At 42.2% G+C, this 19,755-nt stretch overlaps 1 protein-coding gene across 1 annotated transcript in view; it reads right to left on the minus strand.

Annotated features, from left to right (window-relative positions):
- ARL8B (ARF like GTPase 8B) overlaps positions 1 to 19,206 on the minus strand; it is a 54,549-nt gene extending 35,343 nt beyond the window's left edge. Inside the window, 2 exon segments of the mRNA XM_007985075.3 lie at positions 18,880 to 19,041; positions 19,043 to 19,206. Of these exon segments, the coding sequence (XP_007983266.3) occupies positions 18,880 to 19,041; positions 19,043 to 19,174 (294 nt within the window). The 5' untranslated portion in view covers positions 19,175 to 19,206.
- Positions 19,207 to 19,755: the final 549 nt, after the last annotated feature.

A 19,755-nucleotide genomic window follows, 5' to 3' on the forward strand; every position in this document is an offset into this window, starting at 1 on the left:
CACACATGGCCACTGACAGCAGAGAGATATGACAAACTCTCTTAATCCCAATATATGTGTTGACTCAATAGGAGTCACTGGGGGGTGCCGAATAAATTTAAGGCCCAAAACCAAATAGTTGCTGGGTTTCAGTCAGCACTCTTCTGTGGTCAACTATTAATAACAATGTGAACTGAATTAACTACATCTATTATAATCAATAGAGATTCATCAATTATACTCAGGATGCCCTCAAAGGGGTGGCTAGCCAGTTAGACGCCACCAGCCGAATGGCCTGGATAAACAGGCTTGCACTGGACATAATACCAGAAAAAGGGGGTGTATGTGTTACGCTGGGTGGGAAACGTTATACTTTCATTCCCAACAATACTGCCCCAGATGGGACCATCACAAAAGCTTTACAAGGACTGACAACTCTAGCCAATGAACAGGCAGAAAATGCTGGAATGAATAACCCATTTACGGGTTGGCTAAAAGGTTGGTTTGGAAAACGGAAAGGCATGGTGGCTTCAGTCCTTACATCTCGCATAATTGTAGCAGGAGTTTTAGCAGTGGGATGTAGTATTATCTTGTGTGTAAGGGGACTAGCACAGAGATTAATTAAAACAGCTATTAATAAGCAAATGCCAGTAAGTTACCAGCAAAATAACCTGCTACTATTAGAAACCAAAATAAACTCACTCTCATATAAGGAAGAAAGTAAACGACTTCTAAAGCAATTTGAGGACCAAAATGGTTTAAATGAAAATGAGACCAAAGGAAGTAAATAGAAAAGGAAGGAAAAGAAAGAAATTTGCGAGAAAACATTTTAAGTGGTCCATTTTCAAGGCATAATAAATCTAAGTACTGTAAGTCAGCCTGTGGATGTAACAAACCACACAGCTCATGCACCTAGAAGGTTATGATAAGCGAACAGAATGTAGGGGAGGGGTCAGCCCCTAAAACGGGAGAAAGTTTCATTATTGGGAAATCGAAACTGAAGTGGGGAAAGGGACCAGGGTATAACCTTATAAGGGGGATAATAAAACTTTAGGCAATGTCCAGGAAGACTGTAACCCCACAGTACTCAACCAGTGAGGAACAGGGGGAGGGACTTGCGTGCTAGGAAATAAATTAAATGTTGTAACTGTCCCCAGTGTGACCGCCTACCAAACACCAGATCTTGCAAGACCGCCATCAAAAGTCTCGCTTCCGCTGTTCTTCATGTCTCCGAGTCCAGTCTTTGGGTTTGGATGGGTAAATGTGTGTTTCTCACAGGCATGAACCAACATCCCACCAGAATGTTATTGGTGGTAACCCGTCACGGTTTCTTTGAGCCCCAGGAACCATTATTATAGCCTAGAATTTTCAGATTACAACAAATCACAGCTCCACACATACGGCTGCACACATAGGTCCCTCAGGGCATATTTTCCCTATGGACTGTACCCCCAGTTCAGTTTTAAGCAATCTGGAAACCTGCTCCAACATTCACTAGAGAATTAAAGACTAATGTGTTGAAATTTTGCCAAAAAAAAAAAAAAAAAAAAAAAAAAAACAAGAAGGTGTATTAGTCTATTCTCATGCTGCTAATAAAGACATACCCGAGACTGGTAATTTATAAAGGAAAGAGGTTTAATTGACTCACAGTTCCACAGGGCTGGGGAGGCCTCACAATCATGGCACAAGATGAAGAAAGAGTAAAGGGGCTTCTTAATGGTGATGGGCCAGAGAGAAATGAGAGCCAAGCGAAAGGGGTTTCCCCTTACCACGAAACCATCAGATCTTGTGAGACTTATTCACTACCTCAAAAACAGTATGGGGAAAATTATCCCCATGATTCAGCTCTCTCCCACCGGGCCCCTCCCACAACATGTGGGAATTATGGGAGCTATAATTCAAGATGAGATTTGGGTGAGGACACAGCCAAACCTTATCACAAGGCTTTGTTCCCTATGAACCAACAGGAGAGCATTATTTTTAAACACTGCCACACATGCTCCCCAAAGTGAGGAACAAAAACGAATCACATCCTGTGTAGTGAGAAGCTATCCTGACCACTGCTAGCTCTGAAAGAATATAACAGAAAGACCTAGGAGCCCTGCAAGCCTTGCACTGCATACCACCCTAATTTCTTTCAGACAGGACACCCTGCAGGAATTGAACTGAATCATTGAGAATTCCCAGATCCAATATCATCCATTAACTGCTTCTGCTTCCCGTTCAGCTCCATTTCTCTAAGGGAAATTACATAGAGTTCTTCTGGGTCATGAAGAAATACAGCTGATGACAACCACTCTACAATATTCTGGATCTGCATCATTCTACTTCCAGGGAAATAAACTTCACTGCTTACTGAAACTGCAGCGTCCATCAGTGGCCATTTAGGTCTGCAACTAAACAAATGTCAAAGATGTTACTGAGAAATTACCCAGAAACACTTGTCTGCAAGGCTCCTAATGACAATCAGATCCTTTGGATTAAGAGTAAAAAAACTTATAAATGTGACCAAGGATTATAGCGTATAATGCCAGGTGACAACATCTCCATAACCCCTTATCAGCTCTTTTCTACCTGGAAGATAAACGAAGCCCCTAAAATTCTATTCCACAGGTATATCATAAGATAAATAGGTAATCCTCCCTTTAAAGACTATCTTTAAAGACTGCTAGCCAAAGCATAGCAGAGGCAAGAAAATGTTTACACACACTGTTTTGCCTGTTAGACTCTGGAGGAAGCAAACCATGGCACCTGTCATTGGATACATTAAAGCCAAGATTTTACCTTCTTAGTCCTTTAGTGCCTACTTTTAACATTCTGCCTCACAATTTTGCAACTTCACCTCCCGAACTAATAGTATCATATGGATTGTCTTGTGTTCCCCTCCACTGTAAAAAATTCAGTAACACTTTACTTTTTAAAATATTATTAATAATACCCTAAAATCATTTTAAACTACAGTGTATGGAATCTTTTAGCTGTTTGCTTATTTATCAGTAGAGACATCTCTGCTTCCACCCTTCTCAGGTGATCCTGGCAGTACAGTGGAGTGGCTGCCGAGAATGCCATGGGCTGAATACATTCCTTCAATGGCTCTTCCACACTGCAGCTCTCTGTGGGTATTACTGAAGAAACAGTAAGCACTGTAAAGCCATTCCATTAGCCCAGTCAGTGCTTTCGACATTGTTTCACAGTGAAACTCAACTCTTAAAATGATGGACAGTCATAAAATACTGAGTCACTGTGCACTTCTCAGGTTCCAAACTGCAGTGCCTTCTAGATAGTAAACTCATTATTTATTCAGCAGCTGCCTAAAATTCCACTTACTATCATCAGGGTGGGGAGTTTGGCAGGTGCAGTAAGCGCAGTAAGAAGCTGGAGTGACAAGAATGTTTTTCAATCACATGTGATGACTGCATCAATAATACGTCCTTATTATTTGCTAGGCTATATGTAATTGGCTTACACTATTTAAAAATAATAATGATAATGGCTCAACATTACTCATTTTACTCTGGCCTCGTATTACAGAAAAGAAAACTTGACGTCAAGGCCACAAGGTCACATACACACAGCTAACTAGTGGCAAAACTGGAATTTGAACCTAAGTTTAAACTTAAAAGCCCTAAAAGTGATTTTCCACTTTAGTGTAATGCCTCAGGCATTTGGCAGTTATTTGCTGGCAAAAGAATGAGAGTCATTAAGCTTGAAGCCAATGTTAGACTGCTGAACAACAAAATACAAACTCCATGATAAATTGAGAGGTTGTAAACAGATGCTCTGCTAGTCTTCTACTCCAGTAAAAAAAAAAAAAAAAAAAAAAACTTAGAGCAATCACCATCTCTTCCACCAAGCCAAAACTATTAACTACAACCAAACTTATCAGCAGAAGAAAAACCCAAATAAACCAGCAAAATTTTCACCAAGTGCCCCTAACATCCTAGCACATCTAGGATGGGTTATGGCAAAACAACAACAACAACAAACTGTCATTTTAGTTTCTCTCTCAGAATGACACAAAACCTTCAAGAATTAGAAACCATTAAAAAATCACAAAAATAAGCAAAGAAAGGAGATTTAAAATGAAGAAGAATCAGAATCAGAAACCAGGCTAGGCACAGTGGTTCATGCCTGTAATCCCAGCACTTTGAGAGGTTGAGGTGGGAGGATCACTTGAGGCCAGGAGTTTGAACCAGCCTGAGCAACATAGTGACATCCTGTCACCACAAAAAATAAAAAGTTTTTAAAAATTAAAAAAAGGGCTGGGCATGGTGGCTCACGCCTGTAATTCCAGCCCTTTGTGAGAGGCCAAGGCGGGTGGATCATTTGAGATCAGGAGTTGGAGACCAGCCTGACCGACATGGTGAAAACCTGTCTCTACTAAAAATATAAAAATTACCCAGGTATGGTGGTGCATGCCTGTAGTCCCAGCTAGTTGGGAAGTTGAGGCAGGAGAATTGCTTGAACCCAAGAAGCAGAGGTTGCAGTGCGCCAAGATCGCACCACTGCACTCCAGCCTGGGTGACAGAGTGAGAGTCTATCTCAAAAAAAAAAAAAAAAAAAGAGAGAGAGAATTAAAAACTGGTCCCTTGTGCCCAGTATACTTCTACTCTGAAACTCAGGAACCTTTCATTACCTTCTGAAATTGAACTCCTACTCAGTGCTCACCTGAAAGGTGAGGGGGTTCCACTTCATCTAGCATCCAGTAGAGCACATGATCCCGCCCTAACCCCCGAACATCACATCAACCTACCACCTACCACCTACCACCATCACATCAACCTAGTACACCTAAGGAGTACTCATTCTATGCTAGTCACTGTGCCGACTGTCTTACTTCACCCTGAGCTCATGAGGAAACTGAAGCTTTGAGGAGGTCATAGAATCCTGGCATACCCAGAATTTAAATTTAGGCCTGCCTGATCCCACATACTTAAACATTACCCTATACTACTTTACTCTATTTAAGTCAACAATGACAGAGTAGTAGGCACACTGCTTCATTTAAAGGCCATAAATACTGAAAGGGAGGTTGTAGTCTGAAGGTAGAGACCAATGAACAGATTATTTGCACAAATAAATATAATTGTGATCAAGTGCTGTAAGAAGAGTTAGGGCAAAGTTATACGGACCTGGGACCTGAACGATGAGTAAGACAGTGCCATCTAGGGGGAAAGGAGTAGCAATGGACAGGTATCATAGGCAAAGAAAATCAATTGGTATCTTGAGCATCTCGTTCTCCAACATTACCACAGTCTAATATTTACTTCAAAGGCCTACTTCCTCTATCCTTCTGCCCACAGTCATTCTGCTGTAATTTTCACTAGCTAATTTAAATCCTGTTTCCAAACCCTGCCAGAAAAAATACTACAATTTATAAATATTCCTAGGAAAGAAAACATAGGGTAGTACTAAACAGCCAGTACAGCAGACTTAAAACATCTGGCACAAAGAGCCAAAGAAAGCAAAAAAAAATGCACATGGAACACCACAAAGTCATGCCCAATTTCCAAACTAATTTCAGTTACAGGAGGCAGAAGAATTAGATTTATCAGGAGTCAAAGCAAGATCCTAAAGGATTTGTAAAAATGGAACCCAGATTCCTCATAACTCATCTATTTTATGGAATAGGACACTTCAGGCTGAATTGGAAATGAATTTCAGACCCAAATGACAATTAACTGTGTCACTTAATCTTTATCTTATATAAATCAATAAATATCTACTTAAAACAAGGGGGTCAAAAGAATAATATAATGCCTTAAGTGAAAACATTGTATAAAATAATCAAGTTCACTTGAACCCAGGAGGCAGAGGTCGCAGTGAGCCAAGATCATGCCACTGCACTCCAGTCTGTGCAACAGAACAAGACCCCATCTCAAAAATATATATAATAATAATAATAATAGGCCAGATGTGATGGCTCACGCCTGTAATCCCAGCACTTTGGGAGGCCAAGGCGGGTGAATTGCCTGAGCTCAGGAGTTCGAGACAAGCCTGGGCAACACGGTGAAACCCTGTCTCTACTAAACTACAAAAAAATTAGCCACGCAGGGCAGCATGTGCCTGTAATCCCAGCTAATCCACAGGCTGAGACAGGAGAATCGCCTGAACCTGGGAGGCAGAGGATGCAGTGAGCCAAGATCGCGCCACTGCACTCCAGCCTGGGCAACAAAGCAAGACCCCGTCTCAAAATAATAATAATAATAGGCCAGGCACAGTGGCTCATGCCTGTAATCCTAGCACTTTGGGAGGCCAAGGTGGGCGGATCACAAGGTCAGGAGTTTGAGACCAGCCTGGACAATATGGTGAAACTTCATCTCTACTAAAAATACAAAAATTAGCTGAGCTTGGTGGCGTGCACCTGTAATTTCAGCTACTTGGGAGGCTGAGGCAGGAGAATCATTTGAACCTGGGAGGTGGAGGCTGCAGTGAGCTGAGACTGCACCACTGCACTCCGGCCTGGGTGATACAATGAAACCTCGTCTCGAAAAAAATAATAATAATAGTAATAATTAAGTGAGCCAGGCACAGTGGCTCATGCCTGCAATCTCAGCACTTAGGGAGGCTAAGGCAGAGAATTACTTGAACCCAGAAGGCAGAGGCTGCAGTGAGCCAAGACTGCAGCACTGCACTCCAGTCTGGGCAACAGAGTGAGACTGTCCCAAAAAAAAAAAAAAAAAAAAAGATCAGGTGTGTTTCATTAATTAAATGAAATAATTTTTACTGAATGCTCTTTGTATTGGAAATGGGAGGAAACGATGATTACATAAAATAGGATGTCTAGGAACTAACTCTATGTTAACTAGCCTAAAGAACAACATAGTAGGCCAGGCGCGGTGGCTCATAGCTGTAATCCCAACACTTTGGGAGGCTGAGGTGGGCAGATCACCTGAGGTCAAGAGTTCGAGACCAGCTGGCCAACATAGCAAAACCCCGTCTCTACCAAAAATACAAAGGTTAGTCAGGTGTGGTGGTGCGTGCCAGCAGTCCCAGCTACTCTGGGAGGTGAAGGCACGAGATCACATGAACCTGGGAGGCAGAAGTGGAGGCTGCAGTGAGCTGAGATGGCGCCACTGCACTCTTGCCTGGGAGACAGAGCGAGACTCCATCTCAACAGAAAGAATGACATAGTGAAGGTGGAACAGCCATTTCCTAACTTGTTTTATGGTAATGTCCACGTGTTCCAAAATGAACTGCTATCTGTGAGCGATATAAATCCATTATTAGACTGCTCTGAGTCTCTAAGCAGGTATCAAAGAACCTAACTGGGCTATGAGGGCCAAGGATCACACTTTGTCTTTTCAACCACACAGTAAAACAATCAGTAATGTAACCTGAGTAGAAGAAAAATGATACTCTAACACTATCTACATGTTTACCTGGCACCAAAGAAAAATCCCAACTTAAATCTCAAGAAATCAAATATCCTTTGGGTTTAAAGCACACAAATTACACCTAGAAATTTTCTCTTCAGTGGAAAGTCACTTTACAAACCTAAGCCAGGCACTTTCCAGAAATAGAAAAATTACTCTTTGAATTAGATAGCAAAGGTTTCCCAGCCTGCAAATGAATCTGAGCCACTCTGAATATACAGCCTTCATCCCAGCTATTAAAGACCTCTTCTGGGCAGCCTGCATTCTGGCCACAGATTAATGTACATGAGTACCACAAATAAATCAAGATAGCCCAACAGCAATTCTGAGGAGTGGAGAACATTCTGCCTAGTCCTTGTGTCCAAAACATTGGCAAAATGAGTAATCAGCAGGGTACGGGTAAGTGACAGCAATCAGTAGAAATAAAAGATCCCACAACTCACTTTTTTGAAGAGAAACTAGGAATGGATCTCAACTACTTCCCGTATCTCTTACTACTCCTGAAGACAAAATTAGGAGTTGGATGAAATATTAATTCTCAGTTTTTGTACCACTGAACTTAAATACAGCATTCATAGCCTGTCATTTCCAACCAGCAATCCCTTTATATCATAATTATGTAATACTTTTTTTTCCAGGGGGGTGGAGGGTGGTATGCAGCTCAGGGGAGACCTGGTCTCACTCTGTCACCCAGGCTGGAATGCAGTGGCACTATCATGGTTCACTGCAGCCTCCTGGACTCAAGCCATCCCCTTACTATCTCAGCCTCCCCAGTAGCTAGGACCACAGGCACGCAGCAGCACATCCGGCTAATTTTTTTTATTTTTTTATTTTTTGTAGAGACCAGAGTTTCACTATGTTGCCCAAGAGGGCCTTGAATTCCTGGGCTCAAACGATCACACCCTTCTCAGCCTCCCAAAGTGCTGGGGTTACTGACATGAGCCACCATGCCCAGCCTATAATACAATTTATACTCAAATAATCCCTTTTTCTTCTAAACCCATTCTTTCTTCTCCACCCTATAAGTGCTATTTGCTGATGGCACAACCATATTCCCCATCATTCAATCAAATCCTTAAAAGGGTCTTTGCAAATTCCCCTTTGTCCTGTACATCTGACTTAATTGCTAATTTATACTCATCCTACTTCCATAATAATGTGTGCCTTTCCCCTCCTCCCCAGCTGCCTCCCTCAATGTCTCTCAACCAGACCTCTGTAATAACCTTGTAACCAATTTCCTTGTGGATGGTCTCTATTGCTGCTAAATTAATCCTTTGGAAACACAGGTCTTATCTCATTCCTCTGAATAAAAACTTTCAGTGGCTCTCCATGCCTAATGTCATACTCAGTCAAGGCCCTGTGGGAGCTGACTGAATCTACTTTTCCAGTCTTTGTTTCTTTTTCCTTCACTAAGGTTACGCCTAATCCAACAAAAAAAATGTATTTCCCTCAGCTGTGCCTTTGCTTTTCCCACTGTTCCTGCTTGAATGTCTTTTTTTCCCCACATGATACCGGAAATTCCAAAAGGGCAAGAACATTGTCTGCTTTGCTCCCCATTATATTCATGCTGCCCAAAACACTGCTTGACATATCTGTTGAATAAATGAAATTCCTCTACTCTTACAACCCAGCTCAAAAGCCACTCCTGCCACTGTCCAATCAAAACTTAGCAAACAGCCTTACTAAAGAAAACTCCTCCAATGTCTTAATGGGGTGGGGTCAGGGGAGAATTCCAAAAGCATTTTGTATCAATCTTAAGGCACTTAATATTCCTATCCTATACATGGCACATACCCTACCACAAATGACCATGTCTAGTACATTTATAAGTTAGCTATCACAATGCCTTGCACACAGTTTAAGCATGCATAGAGTAGATACACTTCGCTATTATTATTCATTCATTCATTCATTCATTCAGTATCTAAAGAGCCTGTCATGTGGCAGGGACTGTTCTTAGCACTGGCGTACAGCATTGTAAAATATGATAAAGCCTTGCCTCTGTGAAAAGGGACAAAGAATATTAGAAACGAGAGAACAAGATAATTTCTGATGGTTAAAAATAATGAGAGGGGCCGGGTGCAGTGGCTCATACCTGTAATCCCAGCACTTTGGGAGGCCGAGGTGGGTGGATCACCTGAGGTCAGCAGGAGTTCAAGACCAGTGTGGCCAACATGGTGAAACCCCCCGCATCTGTACTAAAAATACAAAAATTATCTAGGCATGGTGGCACGTGCCTGTAGTCCCAGCTACTCAGGAGGCTGAGGCAGAAGAATCGCTTGAACTTGGGAGGCAGAGGTTGCAGTGAGCCGAGTTCGCGCCATTGCACTCCAGCCTGGGTGACAGAGTGAGACTCTGTCTCCAAAAAAAAAAAAAAAAAAATTTTTTTTTAATTTTTTTTTTTTGAAATAAGATAGAAATAAGAAAGCCCAAAGCTAGAAACGAAATACCTAAATTATGAAGGTGAGAAATGTAGGTTTCCTTTCTTTTCCTAGATTTTCCTCTGATAAGAACTATTTACAAATGATGAAGCCCATGTATTGGCATTAAAACATTCTCTGGACAAAATGAGCTTTCAAGAAAACAGTGGCCAGGCACGGAGGCTCACACCTGTAATCCCAGCACGTTGGGAGGCTGAGGCGGGCGGATCACAGGAGTTTGAGACCAGCCTGGCCCACATGGTAAAACCTCATCTCTACTAAAAATACAAAAATTAGCTGGGCGTAGTGGCGGGTACCTGTAGTCCTAGCTACTCAGGAGGCTGAGGCAGGAGAATCACTTGAACCCCCGTGCCACTGCATTCCCAGTGTGGATGACAGAGTGAGAGACTCTGTCTCAAAAAAAAAAAAAAAAAGAGTGAAGAAAAGGCAGGCAACGTATCTAATCTAGATTTTAAGCAACCTCATTCTTAACATTATGCTACATTTTGCATACTGAAGTAAGAATATAGGTTCATAGGCTGGATATGGTGGCTCATGCCTGGGCTGAGGCAGGCAGATCACTTGAGGTCAGAAGTTTGAGACTCGCCTGGCCAACACAGCGAAACCCCATCTCTACTAAAAAATACAAAAAATTAGCCAGGCGTGGTGGCGCACACCTGTAATCCCAGCTACTGGGGAGAGGCTGAGGCAGGAGAATCACCTGAACCCAGAAGGCAGAAGTTACAGTCAGCTGAGATCACACCACTGCCCTTCAGCCTGGGCAACAGAGCAAGATTCCATCCCCTCACCTGCCCACCCCCCACAAAAAAAAAAAAAAAAAAAAAAACACAAGCAAGCAGCATCCCACTATAATAGGTCCAAGATTAGGTAAGGATTATATTGAAACATATCAGGGTTATGGAATATGCAATCTACCAATACTTTTAAAACAAAACAGTAGCATGATAACTAAAGGGGATAAGCTATATTTATATTTACATGGCTTCCCTGGGAAGGTCAACAAAAAAGAACTATGGTCTCAGGGGCAAGCATGGTGGCTCCTGCCTGTAATCTCAGCACTTTGGGAGGCTGAGGCAGGAGAATCTCTTGAGCTCAGGAGTTCCGAGACCAGCCTGGGCAACATAGTGAGATCCAGTCTCTACTAAAAAACAAAAAATAGGGCCAGGTGTGGTGGCTCACGCCTGTAATCCCAGCACTTTGCGAGGCTGAGGCAGGTGGCTCACGAGGTCAGGAGATCGAGACCATTCTGGCTAACATGGTGAAACCCCGTCTCCACTAAAAATACAAAAAATTAGCCGGGCGTGTTGGCAGGCGCCTGTAGTCCCAGCTACTCGGGAGGCTGAGGCAGGAGAATTGCTTGAACCTGGGAGGTGGAGGCTGCAGTGAGCCAAGATCACACCACTGCACTCCAGCCTGGGTGACAGAGCAAGAGTCTGTCTCAAAAAAAAAAAATAATAATAATAATAATAATACTATGGGAGGCTGAGGCAGGCAGATCACCTGAGGTCAGGAGTTCAAGGCCAGCCTTGCCAACATGGTGAAACCCTGTCTCTACTAAAAATACAAAAAATAGCTGGGTGTGGTGGCACGTGCCTGTAGTCCCAGCTACTTGGGAGGCTGAGGCAGGAGAATCACTTGAACCCAGGAGGCAGAGGTCACAGTGAGCCAAGATCATGCCACTATACTACAGCCCAGGCGACAGAGCAAGACTCCGTCTGAAAAAAAAAAAGAGAGAGAGAGAGAGAGAAACAATGTGGAAAATGTGGCCTCACTATGTTGCCCAGGCTGGTCTTAAACTCCTGGCCTCAAGTAATCCTCCTGCCTCTGACTCCCTAAATGCTGAGATTACAGACATGAGCCACCACACCCAGCAGAAAAAATCTTTTTTAAAAAAATTAGCCAGGCAGAGTGACATACGCCTGTGGTCCCTACTACTTGGGAGGCTAAGGTGGGAGGACCTCTTGAGCCAGAGCCCAGCAGGTGGAGGCTGCAATAAGCCATGATCATGCCACTACACTCCAGCATGGGCAACAGAGGAAGAACTTGTCTCAGAAAGAATTATGTTCTCTATAGTTATCAGTCTTGGCAGTTGCTGAAATATAAAAAGGAACTTCTTAAAATGCATTAAACACAAACAGAGCAGTAGCTAATAGGATAATTTTTAAATACTGCTTTACTTCATCAACAAAACTATGTATGTCCTAAAAAATACCAGAGGACAAAGTGCTTAACCAAAGTCCAACTTTATACATGAAACCTGTTCAGAATTAGCTGGGTGAGGTGGCAAAAGCCTGTAATCCCAGCTACTCGGGAAGCTGAGGCAGGAGAATCGCTTGAACCCAGGAGGTGGAGGTTGCAGTGTGCCAAGACCGTGCCACTGCACTTCAGCCTGGGCAACAAGAGCGAGACTCTGTCTAAAAAAAAAAACAAAAAAAAACAAAAAAAAAAAACCAAACAAACAAAAAAAAAAAAAAACAAAAAAAAACCAAAAACTGTTTAGACCTTCTCAGTGGGAGTACACACTTTCTGGAAAGCAATTTGGCCATATGACATAATATGCATTTTTGACCCAAAAACACCAACTCTGGAATGCATCCTCAGGAAATGCAGATCAAATTGAGTACAACAGGAAAACATAAGAAATCGCTCAAATGTCCAATGAGGGAATTACCAAATAGGGTATATCCACAAGACATACCACAATGGAATAAACTATGAAGACATGAAAAATGTTTTAGATAGAAAAATGCATACACTGTAACAATTAAACCAGAATATAAAACATTATAAGTAATATTATCCCAGAACTTTTAAAAAGACATCTGGATAGACATATTAAAAAGATAAAAACAAAATGCTTTTAATGTTCATAGTAGTTAATCTTGGATGGTAGAAATAAGTGGCTTCTTCTACTTTATACTATTCTTTTCTTATCTCCACTAATGAGCCTGTATTGTTTTGGTAACACAAAATTTTCAGAAAAAATTTTTTTTATAATATTTGAGTAACTTTTTTATAGGTTCATTGTATTTTGTATCCATGTTCAGTAACCATCTACTTACTATATCTTTGAAAAACTTAAAAAATCCATTAACTTATGAAATATCTAAGACAGTCATTTAGAATGCATTATTGCACTCTAACAGCTTCTTAATGAGAACATTTGTCTTTCAAGATTCTTGGTCTGCAAGGAAAAACAAATAACTGGAGAGGGGATGAAGGGTAGAGTACTTTATGGAAGGTAGAGATGTCCCTTTGTAACACACCTCATTTTCCACAACTTGGAATCTATACTTGAAAACCACCTTATTGGAAGACTAGCTTCTCCAGTAAGTTTCAGATGTGTAAAACATCTAGACTTGAACCACAGCCCATTTTCTTTAAAAATGGTTTTTGCCATTCTTACCTCCCAAGAAATTAAATAATAAGCAATACAATCAAATACAAAATTATTTCTGCTTTTGGTTTTTTTTCTTTTTTTGAGACGGATTTTCACTCTGTGGCCCAGGCTGGAGTGCAGTCGCCCAAATTAGGCTCAATGCAACCTCCGCCTCCCAGGTTCAAGCGATTCTCTTGCCTCAGTCTCCTGAGTAATGCCAAGCTAATTTTTGCATTTTTAGTAGAGACGGGGTTTCACCATGTTGGTCAGGCAGGTCTCAAACTCCTGACCTCATGATCTGCCCATCTCGGCCTCCTAAAGTGCTGGGATTACAGGCATGAGTCACTGCGCCCAGCCCTCTGCTTTTTAAAGATATTAAAGGTACTTCAACAACTCAATAATGTCTGCGAGCCAGTTATTTAAATATCCAAACATAATATTCCACTCTTACTTTCCACAGATTATCATTCCTTCTCCTAATTCATGTTCATAGATAAATATACAGTCTTCAAATGTTAGTCAATATGCTTAAGATGCCTGGATTTAAAACTCTCTCTGGCCGGGCGCGGTGGCTCAAGCCTGTAATCCCAGCACTTTGGGAGGCCGAGGCGGGTGGATCACGAGGTCAGGAGATCGAGACCATCCTGGCTAACATGGTGAAACCCTGTCTCTACTAAAAATACAAAAAACTAGCCGGGCGAGGTGGCGGGCGCCTGTAGTCCCAGCTACTCGGAGGCTGAGGCAGGAGAATGGCGTAAACCCGGGAGGCGGAGCTTGCAGTGAGCCGAGATCGCGCCACTGCACTCCAGCCTGGGTGACACAGCGAGACTCTGTCTCAAAAAAAAAAAAAAAAAAAAACTCTCTCTACTTTCTAGAGTGACACATAGTGCTCATTACGTCTGTATTTCTGACTCTATAAAGCAAACATTTTATATACAATACAAAAAGTGCAGCTGATTTTTTAAATTAAATACAAAAAAGATGTTTAATGGATTAAGATCTCCCAATTCACAGTTCTATGGTTCTAACCTCAGCTGGATCTAAAGAGGTGGGAAAAGTAGAAAGTACACTGGTCCCGGATTCTAATTCTATCCCTGCTACTAATTAGCTTTGTTGCCTTAGGAATTCCACTTAACCTCACTGGATCTGCTAGCCACATCTAAAAACTGAAGGTTAAATTAGACTACTTAATTAAGGTTTCTACAAACTCTTTTAAAAACGATTCTAGGTTCATATTTCCACAGTCTTCCCAAATATCTTCTTTTCCTAATTCTCAGCAGTAATAAACTTTTCCTTGGATTAACCTCAGATATTAACAACGCGCAAATGTGTAAACAAACTTTTATACTTCCATTTAAAAAATACGCAATGTCCATAAGATTTATCCCGTATTATTTTGGTAAATCCTATTTTTTTAATAACTATAACATGTCTAAGAGCCCCAGTTAAAAATAACGATTACTCAACATACATTACACATGTAGGCACATGACTTATTGTGCAATAACTGCCAGAACAGTTAGCAATGGAAAATACTTCATTCCCTGACACTAATCAGAAAATTAAAAACTAGGGTGTTACTTTTTTATAACGTCCAAAACAAAAGAGAATACTACATATATCCAGTGTCTCTACATAAAATTGGATTAAATGAGGTATCATTTCAGTTTTAAAATCCTAAGGAAAAGCATTTTAAGTCTGAGCATTCTGTAACTAAACAGCATTATCTTTTGGACTTAAACCAAACCCTACATATAATAGTAATTCAGCTTCATGAACCTTTTGAGTAAGTTAAATGACATCTATTAAATCTTCCTTAATGTTTAAGGCACATGTAGTGACCTTTTAATTTGTTTACAAAATGTTGATTTTTACAAAAAGAAAACTGGCTTCAGCTGAAGCTTTTCATACCTGAGAAATTGCTTCTTAAATTTGAATGAATAAATGGTCAACTTTCTAGAGTGACATGTAGTACTCAATACCTCTGTATTTCTGATTCTATAAAGCAAACATTTTACATACAATACAAAAGGTGCAGCTGATTTCTTAAAAGGCTAAGCTTACTATTTTGGACACATTGTTTCTACCTAAGAATCTGTAAAATCATCTTTAATCACTAACTTGGATTTTAATCACTACATCCTCAATATATTCTATAAGAATCAGGGGTTAGGTTAGAGCCTTGAGGTTAAAAAGTATGAAATTTATTGAGGTCCTCTTTTCAGCATCTTAAAAGCATCAGTGAATTACAGCTCAGATTTTTTTTTTCTTTTTTAAATTAGTATTACTTTTAATTGACAAATCATAACTGTATACATTTATGGAATACAAGATGTTCTGATACATGTTTACCATGTGTAATGACTAAATCAAGCTAATTAACACATCCATCACCTTATCTTTGTGACTTTCTTTTTCTTCACTGAAGCTACCCACACCATTACAGTTTTTAAAAGGATAGTCTAATGATAACAGTGGGCCAGGCACAGTAGCTCACACCTGTAATCCCAGCACTTTGGGAGACCAAGGCAGGCACATTACTTGAGACCAGGAGTTCAAGAACAGCCTGCTCAACATGGTGAAACCCCATCTCTACTAAAAATACAAAAATTAGCTGGGTGTGGTGGCAGACACCTGTAGTCCCAGCTACTCGGTAGGCTGAGGCACAAGAATAGCCTGAACCCAGGAGGCAGAGGCTGCAGTTAGCCAAGATCACGCCACTGCACTCCAGCCTGGGCAACAGAGCAGGACTCCATCTCAAAAAAAAAGAGATAATAGTGGAGCCACTGGTTCACTTTGACTTCAACAGCTTTGCATTAGTTTTGTTGTCGTTAAGCATAATAATCTAATGGGGGGGCGGGGGAACACATGATGCGATCACTTTCCACAATCCATAAATCCACTACTGCAGCCCACATCTGGATAGTGATTCAAAGTAGAAAATGATACTACCTGAGTCCCTTCTCAGTATTTTTCAAGCCATTGTTCCTGCATTCAATGGGTACACCTAATTACAAATAATAACAACAGTTACCATTTACCTATCCCCTTCTGTGGGCCAATATGAGTGCTAGCTACTTAACATTTTTCATGTCATTTAATCCCTAGAGTAACTCTGTAAGAAATATATCATTACCTCCATTTAATAGATGGGAAAGTAAGGACTCAAAGAGGATATAAGGCTGCTAAGTGGCAGAGCCAGATTTCAAATCCAGGGTTGTCTGACTTCAAAGGTCATGCTCATTAAGCTACACTGTCTACTGAAAACAGAAGCATGAAAATCAGCAAGAAGTTTCTCAAAGATTTGCTCAACTTTTCAGACTTCCCATGCATAGCGACCTAACTGCAACAAATACAACTGGCTGTATTAATACACCTATCTACATGATACATTAATTCAATGTTGTCAAAGGAACAAGATTTACAAGATGACTCCAATTCTCAGCTCAAGGGGATATGAGAAAATTTAGTTAACTGAGCTCAACTTCACTCAAGCTTACGCCTCATCTTTTCCACATTATATAAAAGTTCTAGCAGGATGTGATGTTTCAAGCCTATAATCCCAGTACGCTGGAAGGCCAAGGCAGGAAGACTGCTTGAGGCCAGGAGTTCAAGACCAGCCCTGGCAACACAGCAAGAGCCCATCTCTATAAAAAAAAATTTTTAAATAAATAAATAAATAAATAGCCAGCCACGGTAGTGGCACATGCCTGTAGTCCCAGCTACTTGGGAGGCTGAGGCAGGGAGGATCACATGAGCCCAGGAGTTGGAGGCTGCAGTGAGCTACGACTGCACCACTGTACTCCAGTCTGGGTGAAGATCCTGTCTTCAAAAAAAAAGAAAAGAAAAAAATTCTAATATAAATATGTAACCTGAAGTTCATTTTTCCTCATTAATTTTAGTGATATTAGGCCAGGAACAGTGGCTCATGCCTGTAATCCCAGCACTTTTGGAGGCCAAGGCAGGAGGCTCGATTGAGCCCAGGAGTTACAAGGCTGGCCTGGGCAACATAGGAAGATCTTGTCTCTACCAGAAAAAAAAAAAAAAAAATTAGTGGTATTAAATACACATTCCACTCTTCTATTCCCGTGGAAGCTCAAAAAATCATAATATTACAATAGGCGGCCAGGCACGGTGGCTCACGCCTGTAATCCCAGCAATTTAAGAGTCCAAGTCGGGCGGATCACATGAGGTCAGGAGTTTGAGACCAGCCTGAGCAACACAGCAAAACCCGTCTCTACTAAAAGTAATTAGCTGGCCGTGGTGGAGGACGTCTGTAATCCCAGCTACTCAGGAGGTAGAGGCAGGAAAATGCTTGAACGTGGGAGGTGGAGGTTGCAGTGAGCTGAGATCTCGCCACTGCACTCCAGCCTGGGGGACAATGCGAAACTCTGTCTCAAAAAAAAAAAAAAAGTAATAATAATAATATTAGAAAAGGAGCCGAACAACAAGCAGGTAAAGCTTCCTTATACACACCATTCTTCAAAGGACGTTGGGGTTTCTGCTAATCTCTTTTTCTCCAAGACTTACTCACTCCTGTTGCTTTATTACTGCAAGGACTAAGAATCACAAGTTACCTATTTTCTCAAACATGAAAGCTGTGTTTGAATTATTCTTGTGTAACCTAACCAGTCGGACAGCTAGTCTTCAGGATTTCAACAGTCATTGAAAAGGTGGAAGAACTGCTGCCATCTCTCTTCAGAACCGTTCTAAAACTCCCCTGGCGTGTACAAGCCACTACCAGCTAAAACTGAGTCACAGCAACTCTTGGGCTCTAAATAAAGATCAAGGAGAAATCTTTCACTCCTATTTCTTTCCCAACCAACCAAACAAGCAAAACGAAATAATCATCTTTCTACTCAATCACTGATGAACACCACATTCTATGTAAGTCCTCCGTGCAATTTTCCTTCCACCCATTCCCTGCGCCTGCTAAGCTGTGTACCTGCCCAGTACCTTCTTTTCTCTTCAAGTGAAAAACACCATTGAAAGACCAACCCCTTTTTCGCAGGGTAGTTAACTTTATGCTGACTGCAGATCCATCTTATCTACTCTCTTAAAACAATTAACTTTTGGCTTCATAAATACTATGTATTGTGGGCTAGCTGGAGCTCAGCAATCAGCTTGGTCTCCGCGCCTGGGTGACGGGTGAAAACAAGTAACTGAATTAGATGGGGCGAGCTGCCCACAAAATTCAGGAAGGCGCCCACACTGGTCTCCTGCTTTCACAATGGGGCTATTGGTCCAAAGTGGCAACTTAAGAGAGGATCTTCATGCTTACGCTTTCTCATAGGGCTGACGGATTTGCCAAATCCCACCCTTTGGGAAAGTGACAGACTGGACTTAACTCTTTGGCTGCCCCTACTGGGCAAACTCAATGGAAACCCCAATCCCCCAGTGCTTTAAAAAATGTGACAAGCCCAATTTAACTCTTTCCGAGCCCCCGCGGCATTGAGGACACAGCCCTTGGAAAATGTCTACATAGACTTAACCCTTTCGCTGCCGATCTCAGTGCTACTCCCCGCGCCGCCAACACGCGGGAAATTCCAAATTCTGATCCTCGGGAGGTGACAGGCCCAGCTTCGCACGCCCCCCCGCCATCAGTCCCATCGCGCCGAGGGCCTTCTAGACTCAGGCCTTCTAGAGGCGCCGGGCCGGACTCCGGGCTGCGGAGCCCCGGGCGAGAGAGTGGGCGGGCACTCACCGCGATGACATTGACGAAGGTGGTCTTGCCCGAGTACTGCAGCCCCACGAGCGTTAGCTCCATCTCCTCCTTCCAGAAGAGCGAACGGAACCAGTCCAGCAGGCGGGAGATGAGCGCCAGCATGATGGCGGCCGGGATCGAGGACGGACGAGAGGACGGACGAGCAGCGGCGTCGACGACTTCCACACGAGCGGGCCTCCGCCCAGACCCCCCAACGGCTCCTCGGTGCCCCGGCGCGACACGGGCGCACACCGGCGGGCAGCAGCGGCCAGAGCCAGGAAGCTAAGCAGGTCATATGACTCGCCCTACCCCCCACGCCCGTCCCGGCGCCGCCGTCTGCACCCACGGCAAGAGCGGCGCGGCCCGTCTGACCAGGCCCCCCGCCGCTTGCAGCGCCACCTGGTGGGCATGCCCCGCAGCACAGCGTACCCGCGGGCCCCCTTGAGGCTTTCTCTCCATTTATTCACTGTTGGTTCTTTCGTCATTCATCCACTTATTCATTCGTTAATTCATTCATTCATTTTTTTTCTATAATCGTTCATCAGCAATCTACTCTGCAGGAAGACTTCAAGACTCTGGAAGAGTTAGCGTGGAATAAAACTTCCTGTCCTACATTTCTGGTAGTAGCAAAAATAGTGTTAACTTAAAAATCACACAGTTTATAAATTTAGAAAGGAGAGCTTTATTTCTTAAGAAGGGGATTATAACCTGTAGGCAGGAAGTGCAGCCTCAGGCTAAAAAAAAAAAAAATAAGCACTTTGAGAGAGGGAAGGGTGCAACAAGAATTTGTATTGAAGGGTTGGCCAACTAAACATATTTCACTTATGGAAGGAGCTATTAATATATATGAAGGTGGTGGTCTTGACACATACATAG

Source organism: Chlorocebus sabaeus, chromosome 22 (genome assembly GCF_047675955.1).
Source record: "Chlorocebus sabaeus isolate Y175 chromosome 22, mChlSab1.0.hap1, whole genome shotgun sequence".
NCBI classification, from domain to species: Eukaryota; Metazoa; Chordata; class Mammalia; order Primates; family Cercopithecidae; genus Chlorocebus; species Chlorocebus sabaeus.